Source organism: Epargyreus clarus, unplaced genomic scaffold (genome assembly GCF_041222505.1).
Source record: "Epargyreus clarus isolate Ecla_fem2 unplaced genomic scaffold, WU_Ecla_fem_2.2 ptg000016l, whole genome shotgun sequence".
Taxonomy (NCBI): Eukaryota; Metazoa; Arthropoda; class Insecta; order Lepidoptera; family Hesperiidae; genus Epargyreus; species Epargyreus clarus.
This window is the reverse complement of record NW_027332224.1, coordinates 1,506,390-1,527,023: the sequence shown is the minus strand read 5'-3', so window position 1 is coordinate 1,527,023 and position 20,634 is coordinate 1,506,390. Positions and strand designations below refer to the sequence as shown.

The following is a 20,634-nucleotide window of genomic DNA, read 5'->3' as shown; positions in this document are numbered from 1 at the left end:
TTTTTTTATGTTATAGGAGTAGCAGACGAGCATGCAATTCACCTGATGGTAAGTGGCTATTGCCGCCCATGGACATCTGTAATCAATCCTAGATAGGATTAGATATTCCTACCTGAGGTCGGCCACAGATGCGCCGCTACCCCTGAGGACTAAGCTGGAACGCCTCGGAAAAGTCTGTCTCCCTTACCACACCCTTCAAACCGGAACACAGCAGCGCCTAACACTGCTGTTATTAGGTAGAAATAGGTGTGGCGGTGGTGCCGCTGAAGTCGAACCACAAAGGGTTCTGCCACCTTTAGACATACATACATACATACATACTCTGTGTGAGCGACGCCGGGTCATGTGGGATACCTTTTTTTTACGAGGGGAAAACCTTCAAAAGGTACCCGACGACGTGTGAGCGACGCCGGGCTATGTGGGATTTTTACCGCACTAAAACCCCCCCGGTGGCCGTCCTCAACGCTTGTTAGAGAACTCCGGGATCTCCGACGGAACACAACCGGAGTATGTAGGTAGCACATACCTAATGTTTTTGTTGTAGGTATTTATTCAGTTTTGTCTTTTTTTCGTTCACACATTTAAAAATTGTTTTCTGCTTAAAATATTAATTACAACAAAGAAGACTTCTTACATTCGTACATAAATATACATTTTTTTGTTTCCTACAATTTTAATATAACAAGCCAGAAAAACCACGCCTAGCTCACCAAAAAACCTCATTCCAACGTATAATTTGCTAGAGAATCAAATAAGAACAGTACCTATATAATTATTTGCGTAAAACAATATATAATTAGCATTACATTATTTAATTAGAGATAATTAAAGATCGTCTAACAACGGCGTGGTGACAGTATAATTATTGTAAGTTATAATTATCTGATTAATTAGTAATACTGTTGTTAAATATAACTGTTAGTTAACGTGTTATGTTGTGTTAAATTACTCGTAAATAAAGTTAATTTTAATTTAAGATTAATATTACGAGTAGGTTTGTTTTTTACATACATATAGTCCGTACACAAATAGTAAAACTGTTAGTCCGCTCGGAATATAGACAAGAAACGCGTCGCCATAGCAAAGTGTATGACTGCACATACCCGCAACAACTTCGGAACGGACTAGCAGTTTGGCGCGGACTATACACATAAATATACATACATAAACATGTATATATAGCTTTCTTTATATATAACCAACTAACTACTTTCATTTTTATATTACGTAGTTTTTATATTATAGGAGTGACAGTGCCTTGTGCCTAGTTAGAAATTCAGCCTTTCCATAAGATGAAGGGTTTGAAGGTGGTAGAACCCTTTGTGGTTCGACTCCAGCGGCACCACCGACGCACCTATTTCTGTTATAACAGCAGTGTTAATCGCTGCTGTGTTCTGGTTTGAAGGGTGTGGTAAGGGAGACATACTTTTCCGAGGCGTTCCAGCTTAGTCCTCAGAGGTAGCGTATTTGTGGCTGACTTCAGGTAGGAATCTATCTATCTATAATCTGATCTTATCTGGGGTTGATTACAGATGTCCATGGGCGACGGTAGCCACTTACCCTCATGTGGACTGCTCGTCTGCTACTCCTAAAATACCGTCATCCATTACTGTCCCACTGATTGCAATGACTGTTATGACTAGAAATAAGTAGGTGTGGTGGTGGTACCGGAGTCGAATAACGACGAATACTACTTTTTTATGTCCAGACATTCATAACAGACGCCTATTTGTCCATACCACATTGACCACTTACCATCAAGTGAACAGCATATGGTGTGTTGATTCAATTCCAAAAAATCCACCTCATATTTGCCCAAGCACCAAACCCACACCCCAACGAAAGAAAATGAAAATCACACTTCATTAATTCACTACGAGTACGTTTAGATAGAATGAATTCCGTATCATTAATCACTGAGCTATAGGGGGCTGGTTGTTTGTGATAACGTTTTAGAACTGTATGGTTCCACTTAGGTATAGTCCGCGCCAAACTGCTAGTCCGCTCTGAATATAGAAATGAATCGCGTCGCCATAGCAAATTGTATGGCTACACCTGCTCGCAACAACTTCAGAGCGGACTAGCAGTTTGGCGCGGACTATACCACCGTCACACTTAAACGTGAAACAGTTCTGTGTTTCGGTGGGAAGGTGTGGGTGGTGGTTGACTTAATTTTTTTTTATAATATAGAAGTAGCAAACGAGCATGCAGTCCACCTGATGGTAAGTGGCTACTGCCGCCCATGGACATCTGTAATCAATATCAGATAAGATTAGATACCTACCTGAGGTCGGCCAAAGATGCGCCGCTATCCCTGAAGACTAAGCTGGAATACCTCTAAAAAGTAAGTCTCTTACCACACCCTTCAAACCAGAACACAGCAGCGCCTAACACTGCTGTTATAACAGAAATAGGTGTTACGGTGGTGCCGCCGGAGTCGAACCACAAAGGGTTCTACCACCTTCAGAATTTCATCATCATCATCATCATCAACCCATTACTGTCCCACTGCTGGGCACGGGTCTCCTCTCAGAATGAGAAGGATTAGGCCATAGTCCACCGCGCTGGCCAAGTGCGTATTGGTAGACTTCACATACCTTTGAGATTTTTTATAAATCTCTCAGGTATGCAGGTTTCCTCACGATGTTTTCCTTTACCGTTTAAGCAAGTGATAATTAATTTCATAGTATTCATGATTGAGAGTAATTATTCATAACATAATGTAAAACAAAACAAAACTTATTTTATTAAAACCAGATGTCATACAAACCTACCCTTCTACATTAAATTCATTGGCAACACAATGAGGGGGTGTTTATTGGGAGACAAGTGTTACTCTCAGATAAGGGATGTTACGAGTCATTAGTTACGGGGGTGGAATTGTACGGAATTTAAAGAACACTGTTTATATTGATAGCGTCGTGTTAGGGGTTCGGGGTTGGAATCCGAGGCATGATTTTTTTGTTATATCTGTTATTATCAACACATGACAGTGCCACTGCTGTTGGTTGACAGTAGTTAGACTTCACACACCTTTGAAAACTAAAACAACTCAAATTGTAGATTTCCTTACATTGTTTTTTAGCAAGTAATAATAATTTACTGATAAATAAGTAGTTATTAATAATACGTAATTAGGACCCTAATAATAATTAAATAATACGCACATTATAATGAAAAATCAGACGAGTCTGTGATTTAAACCTCGATCACCGATTGAAAGGCCAAGTTTCAGTCACAAGAAGCAATATGAAGCAAACCGAAGTGGAGCGGATCGAAGCGTTGTTTCCAAGCCCAAAACTTTACTCCCCCGTTCTTCGTTCACGTGTGCCTATCTCGTACATACTTTAAGTTAATTTCCATAAAAATGTCTCAAAACGTCGCTTCGCTTTAAAAACGCTAATTAAAATTATAACGCAGTTAATGATCCATCTTTAGGTCTTAATTGGCAACGAACGGGACAATAACAGTAATAATGGTAAAAATAATTAAAATGAATTATTTTTAAAATTGATAAAAGCTGCGATTGTGTTTTTAAAATAATTTAATTTCATGAAATGGTAACTGAAAATATGTGCTTATGACAAAAAAGATAAGAAATTATAAAAGTAGAATATTGTAATAAAAATATTTTTTGTCGTCACATTCGTCTGGAGACATTATAACTTAATGGTGTTAGTATTTCCACTTGGGGAAGAAAACCGAAGCATACCGAAGCAGATCGAAGCAAACCGAAGCGGAGCGGATCAAAGCGTTGACTTTCAATTTCCTAATCCCACTCCTTGGCTTTCCACCCCAGTATATGTAAATCCTTTGGTATCCACCAAAACCCGCTTCAAAAACGCTATTTAAAATTATAACGCAATGATCCATCTTAGGTGTTAATTGAATAGACTTACACAAGAACTGTAATAATGCAGAACAACAGAGAAATGAAATGGAACATTTTTTAAATCGATAAAATCTATAATTGTGTTTTTAAAAGAAATTAATTTTATGACAATGTAACTGCAAATATGTACAAGTAAGAAGTTACGTCAAAATTAAGAAGTTATAAAGATTGTGTTGTAATAAAAATATTATAGTCGTTACAGTCGTGTGGAAACATGTTGCAACTTAAACTTAATGCTCTCAATGTTGCTTCCGGAGCGAAGCAAACCGAAGCATACTGAAGCAGATCGAAGCAAATCGAAGCAGAGCGGACCCAAGCACTCCAAGCAAAGTTAACAAATTTATAATTAAACTCCTTAGCTTTTTGCTTTAGTAAATTTTCATTTTTTAAATAAATTTTCACAAAACCCCGCTTCAAAAACGCTAATTAGAATTATAACGTAGTTAATGATCCATCTAAGGTGTTAATTGAACACGACTCGCACAAGAACTGTAATAATGGTGAACAAAGGGAGAAATTAATAGCGGCTGTGGGAAAATGATAGGTTCTCATTGCTCACTTCTGAGTATATTGTCGTAATCATACGTTCAGTGGTCGGGCGGTTGGGTAGTGGCAGCTAAGATATAGATTTCTACAAGCGATATATAGTTCAGGTTATATTTATTTACGAGCTTTTGCCCGCGGCTTTGCCCGCGTTTAAAAGAAAATAATATAACATACTTACATACATAAAACTGTAAATTCGTACCTTCAATTTTGCCAAAGATCATCACTTGATCAAATGCATTGTTTACGAATCAATCCTTACTAATATCGATTAAAATAATCGATGTTTTGGGTCCAAAAGATCTATCCTCCGATTAGTCGATCTTAGACCGCTATCCCTAGTTCCCGTGGGATTTCCGGGATAAAAACTATCCTATGTCCTTTCTCGGGTCTCAGACTATCTTTGTATAAAATTTCATTAAAATCGGTTCAGTGGTTTAGGCGTGAAGAAGAGACAACCAGACAGACAGACAGAGTTACTTTCGGATTTATAATATTAGTAAGGATAAGGATGATTCGCGTCGCATTGCAAATTATATGACTACACCTGCTCGCAACAACTTCAGAGCGAACTAGAAGATTGGCGCGGACTATAATATATACAAAACTACACTTATTATTATTGAATCAACGCATAACGTTTGATTTTTTCTCATAGACTAGCTTCTAATATACCCAATCCTATATGAGCTCACTTCACACCTCAAAAAATTACTATTACTTATGACTTAAATTCCTATTGGTAACGCTAACCTAACACTAGTTTCATTTCAGTATTAACCTCTTGTCATACCACAAAAGATAAAGTTAAAAGAACCCTCTGTGGTTCGGCTCCAGCGGCACCACCGCCACACCTATTTCTGTTATAATAGCAATGTTAAGCGCTGTTGTGTTCTTGTTTGAAGGGTGTTTCAGCTTAGTCCTCAAGCTTAGACCTTAGGTAAGATTCTAATCCTATCTGGGTTTGATTGCAGATGTCCACAAACGGCAATAGCCGCTAACAATCGGATGCATTTTTTTTTAATAATATAAGAGTAGCAGACGAGCATGCGATCCACCTGATGGTAAGTGGCTACTGCTGTACGGACATCTGTAGTCAACCCCAGATAGGATTAAATTCCTATTTAAGGTCGGTCACAAATGCACCGCTAACCCTCAGGACAAAGCTGGAACGCCTCGTAAAACTATGCCTCCCTTACCACACTTCAAACCAGAACACAGCAGCGCTTAACACTGCTATTATAAGGCAGAAATATGTAATTTCTATAGTATATAGTTCACCAATTCGCAGTGAACCACACGGCCTTATCTAACAACTAGTACGATTTCCGTTTAATCGTTGCGTTGTTGCAAAAACAATGTTTCCCCATTGTTCATTAGGTTTACGACTGACAGATTTTTTGACATTAGCGCTAATGGCACATGATTCCTGTTAAGTGATAGAATCACAGCTTCTTTGATAAGGAAATGGATCTATTTAGAAAGAAAAAAAGAATAGAAGAAAGGAAATTCTGTTTTTAAAACAAATGGAAAACGGTAAAAACGGAAGCCTATTACTAAGACTTCGCTGTCTGTCCGTCTGTCACAGGGCCCTATCTTCTGAACCGTAATAGATAGACACATGATTTTTTTACAGAGTATGTATAAAGGTGGCCGCTGTAACAATTACTGAAAAAACTTGAAAATATATACAAGAAACGTTTTTCACTTTATCTATTGAACCGTAAGAGGTAGACAGTTCTAATTTTAACAATGTATGTACTTCAATGGCTGCTATAATAAAAATATCTGAACTTAAAAAAAAAATTTGGTGGTACGGAATCCTCAGGGTGCGGTTTCGACTTGCACTTGGCCAATTATTTATAATATAGGAGTAACAGATGAGCATTTACTATTACAGACTTTGATTTGTAAAATACTTCACCGCCTTGAAATTGAATGAAGCCACAAAAGGATGATTTTATCATTTATTGTTTGAATTCTTGACAAATAAAAAACATTTACAGAAAATTAACGTTTAAATAACTAATACAACGCAATTTAGGTAAAAAATAAATGATTATTTCCAACATTTCAGGGACATTATAGACCGGAGACATGGCAACACTTTATTTACGCAACAATTTCAATTCTCAAAACTGGTTACTCTTTCTTATTAGGAGTGATCAATCTATGTATTTTACTCATCTAAGATTACAGACTGCATTATTTGCTATTTCAACCAGAAAATATAATATAATATCGATATATCGACTATCGATAAAAGTATAACACATCCCTAGAACATTATGCCGAGCCATTTGCGCCGTCTCAAACGATTTTTCGCTTCGCAACCGTTTAAATTGGTTCCAGAATTCGCTGTCTGAGATTTTCGCGAAATCGATAGAGATTTTTACACGTTGAAACTTTTAAAATAAGCTTTTTTATAAGAGTGAGTAGAGTGAGAGTAGTTAAGGAGCATGCAGTCCAGCTGATGGTAAGTGGCTACTGCCGCCGGTGGACATCTGTAATCAACCCCAGATAGGATTAGATATTAGGTACTACCCTAGATCGGCCACAGATGTGTCACTACCCCTGAGGACTAAGCTGGAACGCCTCGGAAAAGTCTGTCTCCCTTACCACACTCAAACCAGAACACAACAGCGCTTAACACTGCTGTTATAACAGAAATAGGTGTGTAGCGGTGCCGCCGGAGTCGAACCTCAGAGGGTTCTACCACCTTCAATCGAGTGTTACCCACGTCTGAAAATTCTGCCCTTCTGTTGCATGTATAACATATGTTTCACGAGTACACCCACCCTCTAAGTTATGTAAAACAATGCACCTCAGTGCGTGTCATCGACGCGTAGAATACCAAGTGGGGACACTAAAGTAGTGATGGGAATTTATCGTAGGGATGGGACGTGTCGGTATAGAAAGCTGTACGTAAATTGATTTAATCAATAATTGTTATCGAACAAAAAACCGTTAGCAGATAGATAGGCTAGAAGCTCGACGTCTAACAACCATTTTTCATAATCAATCTATCCAAAGCTTTGGACCAAAGATAGATTTGACAATATCTTGTCTTTCTTTGGGAAGGTGACCTGTGCCCAGCAGTGGGACAGTAATGGCCACGTACGAATTGGTAGAACTCGATCTCCTTTCATAACATTTTTCTAACTTTCAGGCGAATAGGTTCTTCACTACGTTGGTTAAGTAGCTACTGCCGCAGACATCTGCAATCAACCTAGACAAGACCAGATTCCCAGTTGAGATCGGCCACAGATGCGCCGCTATCAATGAGAACTAAGCTGGACTGCCTCATAAAAGTATGTCTCCCTTACCACACCCTTCAAACCAGAAGACAGCAGCTTAACACTGCTGTTATAACACAAACCTTTAAATCAGAACACATCACACAACATTGCTGTTATTAGAAAGAAATACGGCAGTGATGCCGCCGGAGTGGAACCACAGAGACTACCTTCAAAAGGAAGAGAGGAAGTAAGGTAATCTAATAATGGTTTTAAATGCCGTTAAACGCGGGTAGAACCACCATTAGCGTACACTCAATAAACAATCGGCCGTGTCTCCGGCCAATGACTTCACGAGTAGAAACTTCGTGGAAACGCTGTAGGTGACATTGCGGAAACTGTGCCCATTGTTGAGGATAAGACGATATTTCGACGATTTTTAGCTACTGCCACGTATGTACATCTGAAATCAACCCCAGATAGGATCAGATTGCTACCTGAGGTCGGCCACAGAAACTGAACTACACTGAACGACACTGAAACGCCTCGGAAAAGTATATCTCCCATACCACACCTTTCAAACCAGAACACAGTAGCGCTTAACACTGCTGTTATAAGAGAAATAGGTGTGTGTGTGTGTGTGTGTGTGTGTGTGTGCGTGCGTGCGTGCGTGCCTGCGTGCGTGTGTGTGTGTGTGTGTGTGCGCGTGCGTGCGTGCGTGCCCGTGTGTGTGTGTGTGTGTGTGTGTGTGTGTGTGGTGCTGACGGAGTGGAACCACAGCGGGTTCTACCTTCAAAAGGAAGGAAGTAATGGTTCAAAATGCCGTAACACGCGGGTAAAACCACCATTAGCGTACACTCAATCAACAATCGGCCGTGTCTCCGGCCAATGACTTTACGAGTACTGTGAAAACTTCGTGGAAACGCAATAGGTGACATTGCGGAAACTGTGCCCATTGTTGAGGATAAGACGGTATTTTTACCTGAGAGTGGTAGGTAATGTTTTTTGAACGTATGTATGTATCATTCTTTGTCATGCTGCAGCACAAACTGCTCGACGGATTTCAGCATATGGGTGTCGTGGGATTTGTCTTAATTCAATTATAGGACAGTGAGTATTTCCTAACGTTTTGTATCATTTGAAGGTGGTAGAACCCTTTGTGGTTCGACTCCGGCGGCACCACCGCCACGACTATTTCTACCTAATAACAGCAGTGTTAGGCGCTGCTGTGTTCTGGTTTGAAGGGTGTGGTAAGGGAGACAGACTTTTCCGAGGCGTTCCAGCTTAGTCCTCAGGGGTAGCGGCGCATCTGTGACCGACCTCAGGTAGGAATATCTAATCCTATCTGGGGTTGATTACAGATGTCCATGGACGGCAGTAGCCACTTACCATCAGGTGGACTGAATGCTCGTCTGCTACTCTTATATTATAAAAAAAAATCATGCATAATGGGATATATAAGGTAGAGTTAGGGAGTATTTAACCCTCTTAGTATACGAATGAAAATATTTTAGAGACAACCTGACATTTTTTTCGTCGAATTTAACTACTCTACTGCTTTCAGTCCCCCTTTGACACAGCAATAGCAATGCCCATGGTGGTGATGGAGTAGAGTTTAAACAATGTGGTAATGGAAAGATATTTGCATAAAGCATATACCTTAGTCTTCAGGGGAGGAAACGCAACCTCAGAGAGGACTTCTATACCTACTATTTGGTGTTGACTAAGTTTGTAAACATCAAAAACACAGTTTAACGCTGCTGTTATAACGCAGAAATAGTGCTGTCACAATCGAACCATCGAAAAGTTTTACCATCATAAAATTTTCATTATACCTAACCACAAAAAAAAAACTACCTATAAATTTAACAGCCCGTCAAATGCCGTGAGACACTGGAAACAAACGAACCATCATGAATGGGTGTTACCCAACTAGGCAAGCCGCCCGCGATGGCTCAAAGCACAGTTTTTCCACTTCCCGGCATCCCGCTGCGTTCAATGAGCCGATCGACACTTGCTCCCCTAATTAGTCTCTAATTAGAACTACTTAGCGTTGACCTCAGCTGAACTGGTGGGGGAATGACGATGACTGTGCAATGCATGCTTGATGCATGATTGTGCGTATGAAATGTATGTACCATATAGGGAGGTTGTGCAGCTATGTATAAGTAAATAGGTTTTTATTAGAGGTAAGCAGTAATAGTTAGTCTGGTTAAGAAACGGCCTCGAGAAGTCCGAGGTTCAAATCCCAGGTACCTTTGATTTGTCAAAATTATGTGCGTATTAGAAAATTATTATCACTTGCTAAACGGTGAAGGAACCATCGTGAGGAAACCTGCATACCTGAGAAATCTTAAAGAAAAAAGTTTTCAAAGGTATGTGAAGTCTACCACGCACTTGTCCAGCGCGGTGGACTACGGCCTAATCCTTCTCATTATGAGAGGAGACCCGTGTCCAGCAGTGGGACAGTAATGGGTTGATGATGATTGAAGTACCAAACAAGCATGCCGTCCACCTATAAAGGTAGAACCTTCTAAATTTTACGAACCTGAAACCACCGCCACACCTATTGTTAAGACAGACATACTATTCCGAGACATTCCAGCTTATTCCTGTAGGGCGGAGTATTTGTGGCCGACCTCAAGTGGGACGTCTTGCCTGGGAAAAGTACGTCTCGCTTACCACACCCTTCAAAACGGAACACAGCAGCGCCAAACACTGCTGTTATTAGGTAGAAATAGGTGTGGCGGTGGTGCTGCCGGAGTCGAACCACAAATGGTTCTACCACATTCAAACATTATTTGCGAATTAAAAAAATTAACTGCCTTTTCTTGCACACAATATGCTATGTACCTATGTTGGAATACCCCACAGTCAGTATAGTAATGCTAAGAACTAAAAATAGATAGATAATATTGTAGTAATAGAATGATTACATGCAATAATCGAGCGATATGGCCGCTTTGAAATATGCGCCGCTGATTTGCATAAATAAAGGTGGTTTCAGAATAAGTTTGGTTGCAATGTTTCGCTAAAACACAGCTAGGTGACACTACTATCGCACTATTACAATACAGATGAAGAACCCTTTTGAAGATTGAAGGTGGTAGAACCCTTTGTGGTTCGACTCCGGCGGCACCTCCGCCACACCTATTTCTACCTAATAACAGCAGTGTTAGGCGCTGCTGTGTTCCGGTTTGAAGGGTGTGGTAAGAGAGACATACCTTTTCGAGGCGTACCAGCTTAGTCCGCAGGGGTAGCGGCGCATTTGTGGCCGACCTCAGGTGGAAAAGTCGAATTTATCTTGGGTTAATTACAGATGTCCATGTGCGGCAGTAGCGACTTACCATCAGCTGGACTGCATGCTCGTCTGCTACTCCTATATTAGGTGTATAACCTTCAAATTGTATTAATATGACTTAAATTCATTATCAAACTTTTAACCTAAAAATCAAAAATCAAATTCACACAAAATTACAAAAACCGTCAAAATATAAAATGACTAGTGTGAATCGAACTTAATTCCCATTTTCACAAATATGAACCTTATCTCCAATACCCAAGACCTATAATGGGTGGCCACCCATCATAATAATTGCATGGGAGTATCTCGCACAGCCGATAATTAGTTTAGCAAGTAATTGCTGTATCTCGAGCATTCAATTAGCCAGTTCGATTCCCGTTTGAAGCTCTCCGGTATTCTTAATGGATCTTGATATTGTTTATTTCTTTGAATTTCGATGCGCTTATGGCTTCGTGGTTTTATTGTCCTTTTTTGTTTTTACGAGAAATAGTATAAGACATTGAAAACGGGATTTTTATATTATATTTTATATTTGAGCCTGTCGATAAAGCAGACGTGCTGCCTGTTAGAAAGTAGTCAACGTCGCCTATGGACATTTGCAACACCAGAGGAGTTGCCAATGCATCGCCGGCTTTGAAGGAGAGTTTTTTTTGCACCATTTTTGTAGAAGAAGTTACATAGAAATTAATGATCACTTACTAACGGTAAATTAAAATATTGTGAGGAAATCTGTGCGCCCGAAAGCTAAAACAATGGTTATGAGAAATCTAAAAAAAATGTTTTAAAATTTATGTGAAGTCTACCAATTCGCACTTGGACAGCGCGGTGGACTATGGCCTAATCCTTCTCATTCTGAGAGGAGACTCGTGCCCAGCAGTGGGCAGTAATGGGTTGATGATGATGATGTTATTTAGAATAGAATCGATATCCCACCGCGCAATCGTACCCAACAGTAGGACAGTATCGATGACGACGATTTATCGATTAACAATCAGTTGTATCTATCGATATCCTGAGCACATCCCTAAAACACAATTTTTATGGACCTTACCCCTCGAGGGTTTCGCATAAATGTTTATCAACTCAGCTACATGCCTAATGATCCCTAATTTGATTGCTTTGGGTATTGAATTGTGTTACTTAAACATAGTATTGTAAAGACTCCGGCGGCACCACCGTCACACCTATTTCTGCGTTACTACCATAGATTATTAAATATTACTCACTCCTAACAAGAAAAGATAACCAGTTTTGACGATTGAAATTGACACTGTCATCTTGAAAAATATTTAAAAAATGTAGTTTTGAGATCATTTACGAATGAAACGATATTTCTCCGCACTTTTTCATCGATTTCGTTTTTACACCACATAACTGCGCATATCGGCATTGTTCCGCGTAAATTACACCATGACAGCCATTAAATGGCTGACAGAATTGTCAGCCGTTTAAGCCATTTAATGGCTTCCTTCAATTACAAGGCGGTGAGGTATCTATACTTATCTATGGTTATTACAGCACTGCATATACAGGGTGTCCCGTAAGTACCACGACAAACTTGGGGAGAACATAGGTGAGGGTCTGACCTCTCTGGAAAAAAAAAATTACCTTAATAAAAGTGTCACCGTTTTTGCACTATCAATTGTTTTAAATTTTTTGAGAAATTCAGCCCTCTTCATCTTCTTTCGTTATCTGCGTGTACAAATTTGGTGATGCAGTGTTTATTTTTTCTGTTAAATACTATCAGATAGTTGGTCTATCATATTGAAATGTAAATTGGTTAAAAACTGTAAAGGAACCATGAAAAAAATAGGGATATTTTTGGTTTTTTTTTTTTTACTATTTTTCCCTCAACTTTGACTCGTCGCGGTGAAAAAAAAATGTACTGGACTATAAGTGTACATTGCGCAAAAAAATATGTCCAGTTAATAGAGATTTCAAAAAGGAACCACACTTACTATTAAATGTTGAAGAAAAAAAGCGAAGGCCGTTTTTGCATGAAAGGAACTGAAACCAACTAAAACGTAATGATCGAGTTTTTATTTAAATTACGGTTTCTACCGACTCACAACGTGTCAGGCAGTACTAAATCACATTATTACCTAGTTCCACACTTAAAAATATCATTCTTCATTTGTAAAAAAACAATTTAGTAACTAACTAGCAAACAAAGTAATACAATTTATTAAGTCAAATTTAACCTACTTTGAATTGTCGTTTCGAAGTGAAACTTCGTACATGTATGTAATTTAAATGACAATACCATAATTTGACATCTTGGAACAGATCTGATGATGGAGCCAGGATATGGATGGTAGATCTCTTACCAATTTAGCCCAAACTCGAGGGATTTACTAAGAAATGAACCAAGCTCATGCTGGCTCCATCATCAGATCTGTTCCATGATGTCAAATTAGTGTATTGTCATTCAAATTACATACATGTACGAAGTTTTACTTCGAAACGACAGTTCAAAGTAGGTAAAAATTGACTTAATAAATTGTATTACTTTGTTTGCTAGTTAGTTACTAAATTGATTTTTTACAAATGAAGAATGATATTTTTAAGTGTGGAACTAGGTAATAATGTGATTTAGTACTGCCAGACACGTTGTGAGTCGGTAGAAACCGTAATTTAAATAAAAACTCGATCATTACGTTTTAGTTGGTTTCAGTCCCTTTCATGCAAAAACGGCCTTAACTTTTTTTCTTCAACTTTAAATAGTAAGTGTGGTACCTTTTTGAAATTTCTATTAACTGGACATATTTTTTTGCGCAATGTACACTTATAATCCAGTACATTTTTTTTTCACCGCGACGAGTCAAAGTTGAGGGAAAAATAGTAAAAAAATTAAAATCTAAAAATATTCCTATTTTTTTCATGGTTCCTTTACATCTTTTAACCATTTTACATTTCAATATGATAGACCAACTATCTGATAGTATTTACCAGAAAAAATAAACACTTCATCACAAAATGTGTACACGCAGTTAACGAAAGAAGATGAAGAGGGCTGAATTTCTCAAAAAATCTAAAACAATTGATAGTGCAAAAACGGTGACACTTTTACTAAGGTAATTTTTTTTTCCTAGAGAGGTCAGACCCTCACCTATGTTCTCCCCAAGTTTGTCGTGGTACTTACGGGACACCCTGTATATGTGTTGGAAGTAGTGGTTCAAATCCCAGGCTTACTTCTACTTTTCCAAAGGTATGTGCGTATTAGAAATTAAGTATCGCTGCTTTAACTGTGCAGGAAAATATCGTGAGGAAACCTGCAAAACTTTTGTATAATAAAGGACTAGCAGACGAGCATGCAGTCCACCTGATGGTAAGTGGCTACTGCCGCCCATGGACAACTGGGATCTGTCATCTATACTAATATTATAAAGAGGAAAACTTTGTTTGTTTGTTTGATTGTAATGAATAGGCTCCAAAACTACTGAACCGATATTAAAAATTCTTTCACCATTCGAAAGCTACATATCAAAATATATTTGGTAAATAGATTTTGAAGCGGTACAAAGTTTGCCGGGTCAGCTAGTCTGTAATAAAGGTGGTAGAACCCTTTGTGGTTCGACTCAGGCGGCACCACCGCCACACCTATTTCTGTTATAACATCAGTGTTAAGCGCTGCTGTGTTCTGGTTTGAAGTAAGGGAGACATATTTCCGAGGCGTACCAGCTTAGTCCTCGGGGGTAACGGCGCATCTGTGGCCGACCTCAGGTAGGAATCTAATCCTGGGGTTGATTACAGATTACGGGCAATAGCCGCTTATCAGCATGCACTGTTTGCTACTTCGACATTATAAGAAACAATTTTCACCCCTCCAATAAGGGAGTATATCAAATAATAATTATTAACTGTACTTATTTTCCGCAAAATAAAAATGGATCACCCCTGTGGTTATGTAGGGGTAAATTTGATAAGAACAGGGTGCGTACAACAGATAAGAGGGGCGTGAACTCTGTGAAGGGATGATTTTATTTTATGGGGGATGATTCCGAGATATCGCGGTTGAGTGAATTTTATTAATAAACAGGGTAGTTTGTTTTCCTGGTAACCCGTTAAGGGTTGTGAGTTCGATTCCAGGACAGGCAGATATTTGTATAATTAATTTAGATGTATGTGCTGGGTCTGGGTGTTTGGGTATTCGTGTTTGTGTGTGTGCATAGCACCCAATACATAGATTTAGTGTAACGCTGTGAGTGTGCGGCGATTAAATATGCTGTCCACCTGTCACTGTCACTGCCGTATGGACATCTATAATCAACCCCAGATAGAATGTGAGTCCTATCTAACAAAGGTTCCACGTTCCTACTCCTAAGGACTCTGGTCGCCTGGTAGATCATATCAAATCAATCAAATCAACTCAAATCTCATTTATTCAAAATTGATATAACACTTTTTGATAGTCAACAAACTACCACCGCTTCGGAAGGTGTTTCGCTATGGAGAACAAGTAATTAATTTAAAAAATCAAAAACCCGACTGCACCAAAAAGGCTGAAGTAGAATTTCCAAACGCAGTGAAAAAGGCATTTCATTATTTTTATCCAGAACGCCAAATACAAAGTTTCATCGTAGGTGTCTGCTTCAAAAACAAAAGATGTTCAAACAATATTATCCTATTTTATCCTCGTAGTGTTCATTTACGCTATGTAAAGAACCTATGTGTAAAATTCCAGCACGCTTAAGTTCAGCGGTTTCCCTTTGCGTTGATCTCTGGCACAGCAACTCACTCATTTAGTCAGACAGTCATCTCGATGTGTATATACGAGTATATATGTACTAGCTGACCCGGCAAACGTTGTGTTGCCATATAAATAAAAAAATGTTAAGGATGAACAACCCTTATCACTTAGGTGTAAAAAAAAATAGATTGTGGCCGATTATCAGACCTACTGAATATGTATATAAAATTTGTTGAAAATCGGTGAAGTACGTTTCGGAGGAGTACGGTAACTAACACGAGAATTTTATATATAAGATATATTATATAATGTATATGTAATCTCTTCTTAATTTCCTTTATTTTGACACCCTACTCGATAGATTTGGTTAACTTTTTTAAAACGTGTTACTATTTCGCGACAAAATTCACCATTTACGATCTATAAAATATATAACTTCAGTAAATCAAAGTTTCGGTCATTATTTTACCTCGTTAGAGGTAGCATTTCATTATTTTTATCCAACAAGCCTGATACAAAATGTCATAGTGTTTGCTTCAAAATCGACGACTGTTCAAATGAACTTTTAACCCTTATTTTACCCTCTACGGGGTTGATTTTTCAGAGAGGGATAAATAAGTGCGTCCTTGTTCCTATCCAGAAAGCCAAATACAAAATTTTATAGTAGTTGCTTCAAAATTAAGGATTTCAAAAAAACTATTTTCCCCTTTTTTACCCTCTTAAGGGTAGAATTTCCAAAAGGCCTTTCTTAGTACTTATTCAAGCTATATAGAGAACCTGTGTGCAAAATTTCAGAACTGTAAGGTCCTTGGTTTAGGCTGTACGTTGATTTCTGAAAAATGAAAAAGTCATTTAGTTAGTCAATCAGTCAGTCACCTTACTGTTTTATATATATACAAATATATTTTTATAATCTCCCTTTAATTTCCTTCCATTTGATACCCTACTCGATAGGTTCGGTTAACTTATTTTTTTAAATGTGTTACTATTTCGCGCCAAATATCCGCCATTTTGATTTTTTTTACTAACACCTATCTAAGGACACTCGGGTCATTGAGACAAATATAATGACACTTTAACTGTTGAAATTCATCCAGCCGTTTGTTAGATCGGATCAAATAAAGAAAGACAAACATACAAGATACGCGCGAAAAACATAACCCTTCCTTGGCAGTCGGGTAAAAAGCGGCGCAAGAAACTTTGAAGGTGGTAGAACCCTTTCTGGTTCGACTCCGGCGGCACCAACGCCACACCTATTTCTGTTATAACAGCAGTGTTAGGCGCTGCTGTGTTCCGGTTTGAAGGGTGTGGTAAGGGAGACAGACTTTTCCGAGGCGTTCCAGCTTAGTCCTCAGGGGTAGTGGCACATCTGTGGCCGACCTCAGGTAGGAATATCTAATCTTATCTGGGATTGATTACCAATGTCCATGTGCGGCAGTAGCCACTTACCATCAGGTGGACTGCATGCTCGTCTGCTACTCCTATATTATAAAAAAAAAAAAACTCCGTAAGATAACTATAAGATAGATATGTAAGTTAGCCACCCACACTTTCACCGAAACGTAGAACTGAACTAGAATTGGTGTGACGGTGGTACCTTACTGATTAAACCATACTAGCTCTCCCAGTTTTGAACGATATTAAAAAAACCGTAATTTTTATTGCATTTTTCCTGAAAAAACTCATATCTTCTTATATTTTGAAAATAATTTCCACGAAACGGAACTTTTATCAACCACCGCCATTTGCCAACGCAATAAAAAGAGTAAATAACTGTTACACCCTCTTTGGGGTTGAACCAACCCCTACTAATCCTATTACGGTTTATCTTGTTTAATAACATTAGTTTGTTTTGAGATTCAGTGATAATGGACTGACTAATTCTGTTATGGGTGGTTTTAGGGGTGTGTGTGACTGTATAGAAATGGTCTTGGGTTCGATTTCCGGTTAGGTAATGTTGAAAATTTGTATTAATCTGTGCTAGGTGAAGTGAAAAATATTGTTGGTATTTTTTTCATTTAAATGCAATATTTTTTTAAATAAAACGTAATTTCAATTGATTTAATATTATTTAATGTTTATTTGCTAAGTATTGAGATTTCAAAAAATATATTTTGTTGTAAAATCTATGATATACCGTTAATTAGAATAAAATATCCACTTATTAGAAACAGCTTAAGTTAAAAGAAAATTTTAACGCCTTTTATTAAAAATCAACCTATCTAACTAAGATTTATTATTAGTAACGGGCCTCGAATACCCAAATCTCCTATTATTTGTAATCTATACATATTTTACCTATCTAAGATTGGAATTTAACCATCTCTAGTACCTAAATAGAAATGGTTAAATTTTGATCTTCGGTAGACTAAACATTGGATAATTTGATTATTAATAAGGAATGTTAGATATTCATTGAATATAAGCTAAATTTCATTAAGTCAAAAATACCTATATGTAAAATCTGAAAGTAAGTAAAGTAAAAGGTTTCAAAATCTATGATCAATATAGGCAACAGCTGAAAAAAACATTCATAAGACTTTAAGCCTAAAGTTGAATATTTTTTTGATTTTTTTTTTGAAAATATAAAACTCGCTCACCGGAACTCGGTCGATCGCTGTACCTCGTGCAGTAGACCCACGCCGGCCACACCATCGGTCCATCGCCGCTGGTCGAACCTGGGACATTTCACGTTTATATACTACTTTGTTTAGTTTTTAAGCACTTTAAATACTAAACTATACATGAAATACCTATATGTTGAAGGTAGAACCCTCGGTGGTTCGACTCCGGCGGCACCACCGCCACACATTTCTGTTATAACAGAAATGTGTGGCGGTGGTGCCGCAGTGTTAAACGCTGCTGTTTTAGTAGTGATCTGGTTTGAAGGAGTCAGAGAGACATAGTTGTCCGAGGTGTTCCAGCTTAGTACTCAGGGGTAGCGGCGCATCTGTGGCCGACCTCAGGTATAATCTAATCTTATTTGGGGTAGATCACAGATGTCCATGCGCGGCAGTAGCCATTTACCATCAGGTGGGCTGCTACTCTTACATTATAAAGTCAAACAGGAATCTAATCTTAACCGGAACTAATTGCAGATGTCCGCCAATAGCAACTTACCATCAGGTGGAAATAAATAACACTTTCTACGTAGTATTACGTGTCGTGACTGTTATAAGCACACAAAGACATTCAGACACAAACGCCTAGACCTACAAATATCTAAATTCATTAAAATGTCTGTTTGACCAGGGATTGAACCCGGAACTCTTTGCGCCTGACCAGTATATCGACCGCTTTGCCACGCCGGTTATCAGCCAATGGGAGGCCAGTCAGATTAGATTCACACAAGGTGATCAACCAAAATGAACTGTTTCATAACATAAAAATAAATAAAACCTACCCTGCGCTGTCCCCTGGCTGCTATTACTATCCTCCGCCTTCGACAGGTCAATCGCTCCCTTATCCCCCTTCAGCTCCGGGACCCTCGCCTCCTCCGGCTTCGGAGGCACAGGCACCTCCTTGACCGGCTTCACCTCCAACTGCCTCGCCTTCAACGATTTCCGTTTCGTCAACGGATCTGTTATCCTCCTCCCAAAATCAGCCTTCAAAATGTTATCGATACTAAACTTCAAGCTTTGATTAATGAAATCTCTCTCTGACTCGTTTTCTGGTGACTTTGGAGAGTAATTTCGTCTGTTTTCATCCGTTCTCTCCTTTCGTAATCCAAAATTCACGCTGTATTGCGGGTTCACCATTTGAGGCATTGCCCTCGGGACGTTCATCTTTAAGTCCACTTGGCTCATCAAGGGATTTTGGAATAACAAGGGCTGGTTTAGAAACATTAGAGGGTTCGGTGCGATTGGGTTAGGGCGTAGCAGCAAGGGCTGGTTCATGTTTAGGTTCTGACTTAGCTGGGATATCGCGTTCAGGTGAGTTTGTATGTGTTTGAAGGATGTGAGCTGTGGGTCTTGGTTCGGTTTGTCGTAAACTGGTGCTTCGTTCCCCACGGATAGGACAGTGTCGTCGCTACAGCAAGAGTCGTCGACACTGATGTCTGCTCTATCGTGATCATCTTCAAGTCTAGGCGAGACACTTTCTGAGTTCCGCGAAGCTTGACTGTCATCGAAATTCGGCGTGCTTTGCAGCAACTTCTCGGTGGAGAAGACATTATCAGGGCTGGTCTCTCTCTCTTTTTTCAGCACGTTGTGGATGGAGAAGGAGTGGAGAGGGCGCTCCTTCTCCTCTGGGTAGTCGGGTGTGGTGGTGTCTCTGGGGGAGTACGGTTCCTGCTCCTCATCGCTGTGGTCTTGGACCTTGATGCGATCCTGGAGGTGAACGGTCGTGGATACCGCCGCCATTTTTTGTTACGCCATCTGGTGGGAGAAAGGTTTAGTTAGTTAATTTTTAATACTAGTTAAGTCATTTTACATTATTTTTAGATTTGATCTCCTTCAATACCTACTGAAGGAGGACTTATAATATAACTGACATACCTATGTCAGTTATATTATCAGTTATGTATATCCGTTAGGTATAACTACCTATGAGCATAATTTAAAAATAGTTTGCCCGATTTTTACACAATATTACACAGTTTTACAATTAGTTACAGCAAATATTATTTTTGACTAAAATACGTATTTAGAGATCTTCTATCAAAATTAAGAAACTGCTTCCTAGTAAAATAACCTATCTCGTACAATTACTGTTTAATTTTATATTGTTTACCTACAAAGTATAAATTATATTTTTATCTAACAGTCGGTAGTAGGAAATGATATTTTTAATGTAATCGTGACAACATGCGATCATGCAGTCTATCTGATGGAAAATTGTCGCTACTGAATGGACATCTATAATCAACCCCAGATAGAATTGGAGTACTTGAGGTTGGCCATAGCGTTGCTACCTGAGGACCAAGTTGAAACGCCTAATATATGTATTTCTCCCTTACCACCCCCTT

At 38.8% G+C, this 20,634-nt stretch overlaps 1 protein-coding gene across 2 annotated transcripts in view; it reads right to left on the bottom strand.

Moving 5' to 3' along the window:
- The window catches only part of Inv (invected homeodomain), an 88,175-nt gene that overhangs the window by 46,724 nt on the left and 20,817 nt on the right, over positions 1-20,634 (bottom strand). For both annotated transcript variants that reach the window (XM_073081613.1, XM_073081614.1), the window contains exons 2-3: positions 19,072-20,044; positions 18,269-18,346 (exon numbers count right to left, since the gene is read on the bottom strand). In XM_073081613.1, coding sequence (XP_072937714.1) covers positions 18,269-18,346; positions 19,072-20,029 — 1,036 coding nt within the window. In that variant the 5' untranslated portion in view covers positions 20,030-20,044. The remainder of the gene's footprint in view (positions 1-18,268; positions 18,347-19,071; positions 20,045-20,634) is intronic.